This window comes from Tupaia chinensis, unplaced genomic scaffold (genome assembly GCF_000334495.1).
Source record: "Tupaia chinensis unplaced genomic scaffold, TupChi_1.0 Scaffold000001_1, whole genome shotgun sequence".
Lineage (NCBI taxonomy): Eukaryota > Metazoa > Chordata > Mammalia > Scandentia > Tupaiidae > Tupaia > Tupaia belangeri.
Window position 1 is genome coordinate 2968738 of NW_006159427.1, and position 13534 is coordinate 2982271.

At 44.5% G+C, this 13534-nt stretch overlaps 1 protein-coding gene across 4 annotated transcripts in view; it reads right to left on the reverse strand.

Annotated features, from left to right (window-relative positions):
• Positions 1–13461, reverse strand: part of PRTFDC1 (phosphoribosyl transferase domain containing 1) — a 115384-nt gene extending 101923 nt beyond the window's left edge. For 2 of the 4 annotated variants that reach the window (XR_001370043.2, XM_014586026.2), the window contains exons 1-2: positions 13343–13460; positions 2504–2610 (exon numbers count right to left, since the gene is read on the reverse strand). Coding sequence is in view for 3 of the 4 variants with exons in the window: in XM_014586026.2 (XP_014441512.1) it covers positions 2504–2610; positions 13343–13390 (155 nt within the window). In the remaining variant the exon portion in view is untranslated. Of the gene's footprint in view, positions 1–2503; positions 2611–12346; positions 12510–13342 lie in introns of those variants that run through there. The other 2 variants (XM_006139721.3, XM_006139722.3) reach the window with 2 other exon arrangements.
• Positions 13462–13534: the final 73 nt, after the last annotated feature.

Sequence of the window (13534 nt, forward strand, 5' to 3'; positions counted from 1 at the left end):
CCTGGGACTGACTCTAGACTCTTGATTCAAAATGTCTTACATAAAGCTTAACATTTTTAACAAGGTCACTGGGTGATTGCACAGGGAAAAGGCTGACCCAGAAATGCCTGGGTCAGGATGCAGTTCATTTAAATCATAAAATTGAGATAAGAAAAACAAAAATATGTTAAAACTAGGGGCTTCCCAAACTCGTGTTAAGGGAAATCTCTCTGAGAGTTAAAAGAGGTGAATGGAGCACAAAGTCTTTTGCACAAAAACATTTGGTTAAATTGTTCTTTCCTGCGTTATTTGGCCAGAATTTCTATCTTTTTAATATGCTAATGTTTGTGTTGAATTGCCAACTGGGAGATTTAGCAATGTGGGTAATGCTCGGTTTCCCAAGTTCACTTAATCAGGGAACTTTTCTCCATTCTGAGTATCAGACTTCTATTGCAAGGGAAAGCCATCTCAAGCCATAAGAAACCCTAAACTATAGATAATTTTCTTCCTTCCATCCCTCCTCCCTCCATCCCTTCCTTCCTTTGATCTTTCCAAGTGTGCACTCACCAGAGAGAGAGCATGGTCAATCCCTCCCAACCCCCCCCCCGCCCTTTATCCTGTTGGTATTTCTCCCTCCTTTTTGGATTTTGGGCACACACACACACACACACACACACACACACACTTGGTATGTTTTTCTTTTTTTTTGGAGAGGTTTTTTTGCTATAGGGCACGTGCGCTTGCCAGACAGACAGAGAGAGACATAGAGACAGAAAGCGAGAAATCACCCCCAGAGGGGATGGCCACGCCGCAATCCCTTCTTCTCCATTCTCCTCTCGGGATCTTGGGCACGCACGCACACACGCCCGGTGTGAGTTTTAAGCCACCGGGTCCGGGACGCAAACCGCGGTCGACTACGTGGGAGTCCAACGACGTAGCCATTACATTAACTGCTGGTTCCCATACACAGTATGTTTTTCAAGCTGATGGGGCCAGGATTCAGTCATCAGTCATATGGCATCTAGCTCCTTTAACCACCACACTACGAGGCCAGCTCTAGAGTTTATTTTCATAATATACTTGAACTTGAGAGAAGACTAAGCTCATGGAAAGTCTTGGCATTTGGGTAAAAGAATGACAGTTCCTTTCACTTACTGACAGGGATGGATGGAAAGACAACATCCTGAGAATAGTGATCATTTCATAAGGTTACATTTAACTCAGAAGAATATAACTGATTTTTTTTTTTTTTAAGTACACTCAAAAGTACTGTGGTTTAAGGAAAGGGTTGGCGTGGGGAAGACCAAAATCTTACTTTCCTCCTACCCCCGTTGCTTTGTTATTCCAAATTCTGGCCCTCTGAAGAATATGATCCAGAGAGCACACTGTCAAAACCAGGAAGCTTGCCTTCCATGTTAACGTGAAAGCTGTAATTTGAACTTTGTACAAAAAATTACATGGAAAGGCAACAAGCTTGGCATGAAGGCAATTTGATTAAAGGGCATGACTTATAAATCCTAATGCTTATGGTGGTCTGAATTGGAGGCCTTTTGAAAACCAAGAGGTAAGCAGGGTTAATGAAGAGATTTAGAAGAGGAGAGAAAATACAGGCTTTAGGAATGTCAGCAGAGTAAAAAGAATCCAGAAGATGTCTATATAGGTGAACCTGAAAGAATGCCAAATAGTATTCTAGAATAGTTCTCTGCAGATATCTTGAAGCTGCAAATACCACCGTCCCCAAAACATTACCACTGGCTAGAAAACATAATTGTACATAGACTGGCTGATCGGTGAGAGGTTACTTGGTCGGGAAGTGGACGTTGCTGGAAAAGCCAAGGATTTAAGATTGTATCCTGTGAAGGTAAAGGTCTCCTCTTGACTCTCCCTGTTAACTCAAGAGTTCGTGCCAAACACGAGACAAAGGTCCTGTGGGGAAGAGCAGTGCTTTTCCAGCTCTCATTTTCATCTGTCTGCACAGCACATTGTTAGTCTGAGACTGTCACTTACATTAGCTTACAAACGTATATCTTTGGTACCATTCCCCCTGAACAAAACCTAGGTCAATGATTTTGTAAAAGCATAAATTCATCTTATCCCAAATTCACAGTCCAGTAGAAGTTCTCTCAGGCCAGCAGTGGGTATGGGGGTTAAGACAGATGAATCCCACATGTTGACTTCATGGCTTGAGTCTGGGATCTGGCAGCTTGAAAAACACACCGAGTGTATATGTGTACATGTCTACAATCCCAAGAAGAGAGTGGAGAAGGGATCGCAGCATGGCTGTCCCCCTGGAAGATGATTTATCACCCCCTCCACTTTTCTGTCTCTCGCTGGTGAATTCATGAGCCCTATAGCAAACACACACACACACACACACACACACACACACACACACACCAAAATAAAAACTCTTATTATTTTAAAAAGGAGCTTGGGAATGGAATTATAAAGTATATTGTATGGTTCACACAAGAACAGGCCAGCCCAGTGCAGGCCCAAGACCGACACAGGAAGTAACACGTACCTGTCCACAATGATGCCATGAGGTATGAGGACATATTCCAAATCTCCATAATAGTGCTGTGGGTACGTGAACAAGTTCAAGTCATATCCTGGCCAATCATCCATAATCTGTAAATCAAATTATTTTGGTTAAGGTATTTGTCACTGGAAATAAATTGTATGTATGTATGTATGTATGTATGTATTTATAAGAGAGACTTTTGTTATAGGGCATGTGCGCTTGCCAGAGAGAAAGGTAAAGACAGAGAGACAGGTAAAGACAGAGAGACAGAAAGCTAGAAATCGCCCCCTTAGGAAGGATGGCCACACTGCAATCCCTCTCCTCTATTCTCCTCTCAGGATTTTGGGCATGCACAAACATGCACCTGGCGTGAATTTTAAGCCACCGGTCCAGGACTTGAACCATGGTCGACTACATGGGAGTCTAGCAACATAACAATTATGCTATCTGCTGGTCCTGGAAATTTTGCTTTTAAAACACCAATAAATAATAACAAAAGAGTCAAAAAATAGAATGATACTAACTACAGAAAAGAGGCTTAAAAATCTCAGTATTACCTTCAATTATATTCTGTTAACCTATAAACGCTTCAAAGGGGCAAAGTTATTTATTTACCACAACTTAACAAAAGACTTAGTACTAAGGTGAACAAAGCACTCCATTACAAACTGTTGACATTGTACAATAAAAATCTAAACTTGGGGCCCGCAGGTGGTGTGGTGGTAAACTGATATTTTTTAGGAGCGTATACATGAAAAGATTTCTGAGAAAATACATAATTAAAATACAAGTTTATCTTGGTATAAAAGTCTTTGAATTCCATGCATAGCTTTTTTTAAATAATTATTTTATTTTAACTTTTTAATTTTATTTTTAATTTGACCCAGAGAGGTAGAGAGAGAGAGAGAAAGTGAGACAGCAAGCCGCCAGATTCAGGACTCAAACCATGGTTGGCCATGTGGGAGTCCAGCGCCCTTAACCACCATGTCACCTGCTGGCCCTCCATGCATAACTTTTTCTATAATATGCTTTTTCCATGACTTTTGGAATACCCTCAGATGTGTAAACATATAATTTATATGTAAATTATACAAATCTCCATGAATATATAGTAACATTTGTGATTATATAATATATACATTATCATTATTACAATAACATATCATTAAATATACTATTACATTTCTATATATTATAAATGCCTCATCTTCCCAGGAAAGATTACTTAGAATATCTATTAGAATACAGCAAACTTTGAGTGGTTCAGTCCTTATAGTAAAGATTTTCAAAGGATGTGCTATGGTGGGAACTTAAGCCAGTCCTATTAGAAACCAATGGTCTAGAAAATTGGCCCATTCATACAGCAGATAGATTGATAGCAAGTCTTCCTCTTGCTTAGGACTCAATGTGCAAGTTTCATGGTTAGAATAGTAAAGAGGTGGGGAAGCAAATGAAAGTGAAGGAGGAGTTACTTTTACTTTCAGACCATCGAGAAAAGATTCAACAATGAAAGTGTTACACACTCAGGCCTACAGCATCTGTGTGCCAGTTTCCTTCCATTAATCACTCCTGCACACTTTCGTGAGGATCCTCATTTCAGCTTTGAACTTCAAGGCACTTCATAGTACAGACCCATGCAAATCTTCCAATCCAGCTCCTTACACGATTTCTCCCTGTCCTCAGACTGGTCAAGTCAAGATGGTTCCAGCTCTGGGTTTCCTTCTACCTTTCGTGTACGCCCGACTCCTCCCTTCCCCCTCTATCCCCTCTACCTCTGGATTCCATTCTCAGCTCCTTCTGTGAAGACTCAGATCAGGTCTCACTTCTTCCTAGAGGCCTTGCGGATAGCTCCCACTCTTATCTTCTTTCTCAGATTTCTGATACTCCTTGTAACTCTGTTCTACTGAAATCTGCCATGCAGCCTCCTTGAGAAGACTCTTGTCCCTCTGTATTCTTGCTCACTCCCATCTGATGGCAGTTGTTTTAGAACCATTTATGTTCCACTTAATGCTGGGAAGTTCCCTGGTTTTTGATCCTCCTCCTCACGTAGGACTGAAACCAGTCTCTTTGCTCAGGCTTAGAAGGAGAGTTTATATAGCCCAGGTCTCACCCTTCCCATCCCAGGTCTGACTTCTGGAATACCAGCTAAACCAAAACAAACTTCTCTCCATTTACACCTTCCCTGGCTCAGTAAAGGGCAACTCATTCTTCCAGTTGCTCAGACCAGAGCTTGAGCTGCCACTGACCCCTTTTGTTCCCTTCCCTCCTGCAATCCACTAGCTAGTTCCATCTTCATTTCCTTCCACGTGTAACCAGGACCACCTCTCAGCAGCTCCGTTGTAGTCTCCCCAGCCTGCCTCATCCATGATACCAGCATTCCCTAAAATATGGCAGTAGCTATTCAACTTGACTGTTTCCACTTTGCAGCCCCTCCACATGACAACTGGGGTGCTCCTTTACAAATGTGCATCATACCATAACAGCCTTCTGCTCACAGTTTTTCAACAGCTTCTCACTTCATTCTGAATAAAATCCAGGGTCCACCTTTCTGACTGTCCACAGGCACCTTCTCCCTCCCTCACTCTGCTTCAGCAACTGTTCTCACTGAGCCAGGAAGCTGCCTTGTGAGCTGTGCCCCTGGAACTCCTTTCGCTTACAGCCACTTTCCCCAGACACCCACAAGGCTTGCCCTTTACTTATTACAAGTCTTCATCCCATGTCACCTTCCCGGAGACCTTCTCCGAACACATGTGTAAAATAGCATCCCTTCCCGCCCATCTCTGTGTCTTTCTTGTTCACCTTTACTTTTCTTCACAGCATGTATTACCATTATAATGTAATTACCAAGATGGTAATCCGTGCTTGGACGCCCTAGTGTGTGTGTGTGTGTGTGTGTGTGTGTGTCTGTGTCTGTGTGTGTATGCACACGCACGTGCACATGCATTCTGTCTTGTCTCCTCCCACTGGAATGTTAGCTCCTTCTGGCACAGACTTGATCTTATTCACTGTTGAATTCTCAGTGCTTAGAATGCTGACTTGGTTACAGTCAGTGCTCAAAAAAGTTAAATGAATGAGGAAATAAATGACAAAGCCTCCATCCAGGGGTTACCTGAACCCCAGCCTCAACCTCAGTTAATCTCCTTATGATAAAGAGCACCTCTGTTGAAGAATTTGGAGATTAATATCAATCATATCCATTGGTAGCTTGATGGTTAGATGGTGCATGTCATCTCCATATTTGAAAAGTATCCCCTTGGGCTGGAAGGTGCCATGGTGGTTATGGTGCTGGACTCCCACATGGCTGACCATGGTTCAAGTTCTGGACCTAGTGGCTTGCTTTCTCACTTTTCTTTTCTCTCTCTTTGGTTAAATTAGTAATAATAATAATTAATAAATGAAATAATTCTTAAAAAAATAAGTATCGCATTTGCTTTCATTTTACCAGCAAATCAGCTAGTTGGATTGCCGAATTTGCAGAGGACCTCTGGCTCCCAATTAAGAACTCCTTGGGGCTGCTTTAATCTCCAAACCCACACTGGCTAGTCAGACACTGGAGGACCAGGCTCTAGGAGAGTCTCTGGCAGGCCGTGGTAAAGACCATCCGAGAAGAACCACGAGTAGCACAAGGCCCCAGGACGATCATCAAGTAAATGACACTTTCCAGCTCCGCTTTCGGATCACACACACTACTCGCTCCTCTTCTTAGAGCCCTTCCATGGGCGTTCCCATTAACTCGTGGTCTTCTGAGCTCAGTCCTCCCGCCATGTAAATCCTTTTCTGCCCCTGCTCTGTTCGAATCTCAGAAGCTAGTCTCTGCGCCGTGCTCCAGAGTTCGACTCTATGACACTGATGAGCTGTGAAGCTACGGAAATTACTTTCCATATCTGACACTCAGCGTCTTCCTGCTTTAAATAAAATATAGTAAAATACATAGACAGAGTTGTTGGGAGAATGAGAAGAGACAGAAGAGATAATGCACTTGGAATACACAGTATATTGCCAGGTATTAGTAAGTGCCTCATAAATTATGTCGGGAAAAGAAAGAAAAGAATAAAAATGCTAAAAGTGAATCCCCCCCCCAAAAAAAATAAAGGTGATAATGGGGCTGGACTGTGGTAAAACACAACTCTCTGCAAGGTTGACCCACACGGGAGGGGTTGGGGTTCACTTCCAGAGATCTCCCTGAGTACCTTGGGCACATGTATGCCCATGACCCAAGACTAGCTGAAGCTGGGAGTGGACAGTGGAGTCAAGACCTTGTTGGCATTGCTACTTTTCTCTCTTGCTCATGGAAGAAATAAGAGAAAAAAAATGTAAAAAGAGAAAGATGATATGAAAGTTAAAAATAAAACAACCCTATAAATAAAAACCGTCATGGTAATCCATTATTTGGAGGCACATGGAATGAGAAGTTCCACACACCATGGGCAGGACTGCTAGCCATGGACCTTAAGCATGTCAACTTCTCTGAGTCACAATGTACTCATTCATAAAGTGGAGTCAATGCCTGTCTCATACGGTGATAGTGAGGCTTAAATAAGATAGGTAATGTCTATAAGACTTAATAAGGGGACTAGCAGTTAGTGTAATGGCTATGTCGCTGGGCTCCCGTGTAGTCGACCACGGTTTGTAACCCGGACCCGGTGGCTTAAACTCACACGAGGCGCATGTGCGTGTGAGCCCAAGATCCCAAGAGGAGAATGGAGGAGAATGGAGGAGAAGGGATTGCGGCATGGCCATCCCCCCTGGGGGGTGATTTCTCACATTCTGTCTCTCTCTGTCTTTTTTTTTTTTTTGAGAGGTTTTTGCTATAGGGCGCATGCCCTCGCCAGGCAGACAGAGAGAGACAGAGAGACAGAAAGCGAGAAATCACCCCCCAGGGAGGATGGGCGCGCCGCAATCCCTTCTCCTCCATTCTCCTCTCGGGATCTTGGGCACGCACACACACACGCCCGGCGTGAGTTTTAAGTCAATGGGTCCAGGATGTGAACCGCGGTCGACTACGTGGGTGTCCAGCGACATAGCCATTACCCTAACTGCTGGTTCCCTCTGTCTCTCTCTGTCTTTCTGGCAAGCGCACATGCCCAATAGCAGAAAACCTCTCTCAAAAAAAAAAAGACTTAATAAGATAGATGATGTCTGTAAGACTTATGTCAGTATCCAGCCTACAATACTTATGCAATAAATGTTGGCCACTCAGATGTACTGAAAGAGCACCATTTAGCTATAAATTGTATGTGTTCATTCGTTTATAGATGTGCCTCAAACCTATTTGCCTAAGTCTTATTGCATAGTTAAAACTTTAAAAAATTTAAAAGTAGAAAAACCGTGTTTCTCTAAAACTATTCTATAATCCAAATTGGGCATTATAACCAGTTAATCTGAAAGAATGAGTTTTCATTGTTGAGATAAGTCAGTCAGAGATGATGGCACTATGGTTTATGCTTTGTTATCCTTAATGGCATATGCAAGTCCTATTGCAAATGAGTCTAAACCTGGAGGAACCAAGGTTGCTACGAAATGTAGGTAACAATGCCATTAACTTGCTTTTTAAAAATCGAAATAAGAAGTCTTTACATCAGTTCGGTATCACAGATAATATGCCCTAAGCTTATTCAGCACATGCTTCCTCTGTTCAAAGAGGCAAAACATTGCCACACTGGGCCAGTGACAAAGACATTAACTGAGTCATTTTCTACACCCCATGAATCCCAGAACTAATTCTGAGTCTCCTTTTTCTCATGTGAAGCTATATCGGAAAACTTCTAGGTCATTAACAAACGTGTGTGTGTGTGTGTGTGTGTGTGTGTGTGCGCGCGCGCATGCGTACACATTATTTCCAGGTTTTTTTCACAAGAGAAAAATAGTTTGGAAGAAGAAGAAGCTGGAACCTCTTCTGTGTGGGGTCATACTCAGCAGGTGAAACTCACTATGGCCTAGTAAAGCCGTTTTTCAGATGGAACTATGCCTGTTTACTTATCCCCGATACGGGTATATTTCATAGTGGGTGAAGTGGGGGAGCCAACCATAATAAAAACAAAACAATAATTTCAGTTTTTTTTTTCTTTTTAAAAGAATTTATTTAGGACCAGTAGTCAGTGTAATGGCTATGTCGCTGGACTCCCATGTAGTCAACCGCAATTCAAGTCCCAGACCTGGAGGCTTAAACTCACGTAGGGCACGTGTGCATGTGTGCCCAAGATCCTGAGAGGAGAATGGAGGAGAAGGGATTGCAGCATGGCCATCCCCCCCGGGGGGTGATTTCTCGCTTTCTGTCTGTCTCACTGTCTATCTGGCGAGTGCATGCGCCGTATAGCAAAAACCTCTCAAAAAAAAAAAAAATCAAGAATTTATTTATTTATTTATTACCTACTTAAATATTTGCTTCAGGGCACACATGCTCACAGCAGAGGTGTGGGGGGGTTGAGGGTGGGGGTGAAAAAGCAAGCCGCCAGGTCCCAGGTTCAAACTGAGGTTGGCCATGTGCGAGTCCAGCACCTTAACCATGCCACCTGCTGGCCCCTTCCTCTTCTCTTTATTCCTACCAAACTCACTTGTCTGGGTACTAAGTATGGTACTAAGTAATACAAACTGAAGCCAAAAAATGATATCTAATAACTTGATCCAAAAAAGCCAGGAGGGCAGAGATCTTTCTCTGTCCCTGAGAAGTGACAAAGAGGCACTAGCCAGGAGTCGGGTGACTTTACCGGTGCCAGATCCAGTGACAATCCAACTCTGAGCAACATTTCTGAACTCAATTAGCATTTGCTACCATTTATTGTTAATTCAGCTGACAGCTACTTGTACGAAGGAGCCATTTAAAATCTCTTAATATTCCCTTCTCTTGCACAAACTAAATCATGCCAAAATCATCTACACCCCTTGCCATCTTTATCACCGATTTCAACCAACTCAGAATTTTCTTCCCTACCTTATTTCTTGACAATTCCTTGGGTGACTTACTCCAAGCTCTACCTTGATAATCCTTCCAACTACTCTGTCTTGTAGCACTTCTACTTGACTTAACTGAAACTACGTTTTGTTTTTTCTTTTTACTTTGATATAGGGCACATATACTTACCAGAGAGAGAGAGAGAGAGAGAAGGAAAGTGAGAAATTACCCCCAGGGAGATGGCCACACTACAATCCCTTCTACTCCATTCTACACATAGGATTTTGCGCGTGTGCGCACACACACACACACACGCCTGGCATTTTTGTTTTTTTCCTTTTTTTATTTTTTTAAGAAATATATATATGTGTGTGTATATATACATACATATATATATATATATATATGTATATATATAGTTTTTCTATAGTCAACAGAGAGAGAGAAAGAGAAAGTGAGAAAGCAAGACACCAAGTAAGGGACTCAAACTGTGGTTGGTGATGTGGGAGTCCAGCACTTTAACCGCCATGCCACCTGCTGACCCCAGCATGTTTTTGTTTTTAATTATTTTTAATTAATTAATTAACTTTTTACATTTTATCACATGTCTTTATAGTATACATTTCTTTTTTCAACACAAATACCCGGCACGTCAGTCAAGACAAAGATATTACTGTATACATTATCATCAGAAAATAGCTTCTCGTGTTTTGTCAGTTAAGCATACTTTTACCCTTCCTCTTTCCCCTTCCTCCTTTCCATACTAAACTTTTTTTTCACATTTTATCAATTCATAAAAGATCTTAAAGTATGGACAAAGCTAGAATCTAGTGACAAATGCACTGTAATTTTTTTTCCAAAACATTGTTTTCTCTCTCTATGCTCCCTTTTTACTAAAGAGAGGTATAAACCAACTTATTTGCAAAAAAAGAAAAAAAATCAGGTTAATCTCAGTTTGGTCTGTTATTTGCACAAATCCCCTAAGAATTCAATTTCTGATGCAAGGCAACAGATACTATTGTATTTTTGTACTTTTCCAAACAACCATTCTGCCACAAAATAAGAATGTTCACAAATATTTCCAATTGCAAAGGGGTCAGGAAAGGAGAAAAGTTTATGCTCCAATTTAAAGAATTCTTTTTTTTAAACAAAGAGCATGTTTTTCAAGCTGCCAAGTCCAGGACTCAAACTGCCCCTTAGCTACATAGGATCCAGCAGCCTTAACCACCATGGCCCATCTTTATTCTGCATTAGCAGCACATTCCCAGAGCCACACCAATCCTGCAGAGTGGCCCAACCTATGAAATTCCTCCCCAGGACCATAGCTTCCTATGTAGCATATGCTTCAAGTCCTACTTCTGCCATTTGCTAGTTTTGTAACCTGGATTACTTGCTGTCACTGCCTCAGCTTCCTCTTCTGAAAAATGAAAGTTTAACATATACATCTCGTAGATTTGTGAAGGTTAGGTGAATGCCACAGGAAATGCACACAGTATGTGCTCAGTCAAATACTCACTATGGTTACCCACTCCTTTTATTCACAGGTACTAAGACTTCCCTCTGACTCTTCCCCCCTCACCTGGCCCCTCACCTCGAGGGCTCTTTAGTTTCCTCGCATAGTTACCCACTTTCCACTTTTCCCTTCCCTCCATCCTAGGCGCTAATGAGTTTCTTCCAGCACCTTGAATTCACTCTCAACTTGCCTATCTATATATATCCAACTTGAAGTTAATCTAATTACTTCAAATTCCACTGGTGAAAATGACATAAGCGCAGGGACTATTTCCACTGTACACGGTGGGTCCTCATGCAGGTTAGCCAGTTTATCGAGTCTGGGCCCCACGGCACCTGCTCCAAAGTCTCTGTTCTCCTTCTACCCGTCTTACTACCTCCCTGCATCTTCCACAGAATCACCCTACTTCCAAGAGGACTTCTGCCAACAGGAATAGATGGGGTTATATACACTGCTCTCCCATTTGCTTTTTAGACCTGAACAATCTGCCTATCCTGGTAGCACACTGAGAGTTATCTTGTTTTTAAAAAGAGTATCTATGATTACATGGCAGTACTATGACTCTATTTTACCATTCTACCTCTGGGATGGTTGTTTAAAGGATTCTCACTGTGGATGGCTTTGTCATTGTTTGAAGGGGTGACCTCTTTTATCCTGCGTTCTGTTCCTGCAGAATCCGACAGTCTTGACCCCTGACCCCACAACACTGCTCCCTAGGCACGGATCAGCCTGTCTGCTCTCACCCACAGTCTGCCTCTTACATTGGGGGCTTCTCTCCTTAACAGCTGTGCTTTTGGTTTGGGGCGCCCGCCCCCAACACACACACACACACCAGCCCCATTTTCACTGAGTGTTTTCATCTACTCTCAAACAAACACTATTATTCTTATTGCTGATGATTTCCCAATCTTTCCTATCATGCTCCTGAACTCCAACTACAGACTTCAAATTGCCTACAGTGCATCCTGGGTTCCACAGTCTTAATCTGTCCAGGGCCGAACTTAGTGTTTTCTTTTCACATGATCATTTTCCCACTCACCCCACCCTGAGTCCTGTGCATCCTCCCCATGGCAACCAGAGTGATTTTGTAAAAGCATACAACCAGATGTAACCAAGCCTTTGCATTGGGTGCACGGCCTCTGCCTTGGTGTCCTGTCATGCCCACTCCTGTTTACTCCTCTGATCTCGACTCCAATGTCCCCACAGAGGCCATCCTGTCACCTGAGCAAGAGCGTTGTTCCCTTCCCTCCAATGACTGTCTACCCTGCTATCCTCCCACTCTGTGAAAGTGTCTCTGTTGTTTTTGCTCTGGGGCTGCATGCCTGGATCCCTCCTCTGGACTGCAGGTTCCATGAGGGATTCGCAGGGCCTAGAGCACCTCCTGGAACCCAGTGGGCCGGGACACACATGCGAAAAGAATAGGTAACTGCACCCTCACCCTTGAATCACAAGCGCTGTGAAACGAAGAAGTGGGACACATTTCCTCCTCAGCAGCTCTGTTCGAGTGCCAGGTGTTTTTGTCCCCAACCCACTTAGTCTAATTCAGGCCATTCATATTCATAAGCAGATCATCTGTGAATTACACGCAGACTGTAGAGAGGAGAGCAATGGCAAATTAGCCCCACCTGCCACGCTCCCTACCGGTTCACGATGAACCTGCCACGGGCAGATCGCAACCTTCCACAGAAACCACACCGTAGGCCACAGGGCAAGATGGGATTCTATCCCAAGGTTGGAGAGATGGGTACCCTCTGGCTGACACCTCAAGGATTCCCAGGGGTAAAGAAGCAGAGTCTGGGAACCCACCGCCCCACAGTTTGCTGCCTGGACACAGGTCCTCTCCAATTCGCTCAGCGGGCCAGCCAGACACCTCTCCCGGGTGTGGGGCTCTGCAGAGCCACCAGGCAGCGTGTCCCAGAACCTGGGCTGCGGCCCCACAGGCCGAGCACCCCCACCCAGGTCTCCTAGTCGGCCCACTGGAGCTACTGCCTTTCCTGACTGCCCTCGAGAAACCCAGCATCCTTTGTGAAAACAGCTCAGAGCCCGCACTAGAGTCAGGAGGAGGCGCCGAAAGGCGAGCCCCCGAAGTCGACGCTGCGGTCTGCACCGCCAGGCTGGCAGCGTCGCTCCTGGTGGCTTGCAGGGTGGGGACCTGGCACGATGCAGGACGGACGCTGGCGTGGCGGGTCCCAACTGGGGGCGGAGGGGCCACGCTGAGAACGCGGGGTGAAGGGCCGGAACGAGGCGTTTCACCAGACTAGGGGGAAGGGGAGGAGAGAAGCGGGTTTGTGGTTAGACGCGATCCCCGCGGGGAGGGGAGAACAAAGCGGGGGCCGCTCTCGCCCAGCGCACGCCGGGCAGTTCATCTAAAAGGAGGGTGCCGGGAGGGGAGGGGAGCGCACAGCTCGGCCCGAAACCCGGTGTTCGCATTTACCACGACGCCTCGCCCGTAGTCTGGCGCCTCCTCGCTGCTCCCGGCCATGTTTCTCCCGGGGAAAGCGGGAAAGAAAGGCCGGCGCGGGAAGGCGCTGGGAAGGCGAAGGGCTGCGGTGGGGGATGGGACGTGGGCTGGGGCTGGTGCAGGGGACGCGGCTGGGGCTGTGAGGCGCCGCCCCGCCCAGGGCCA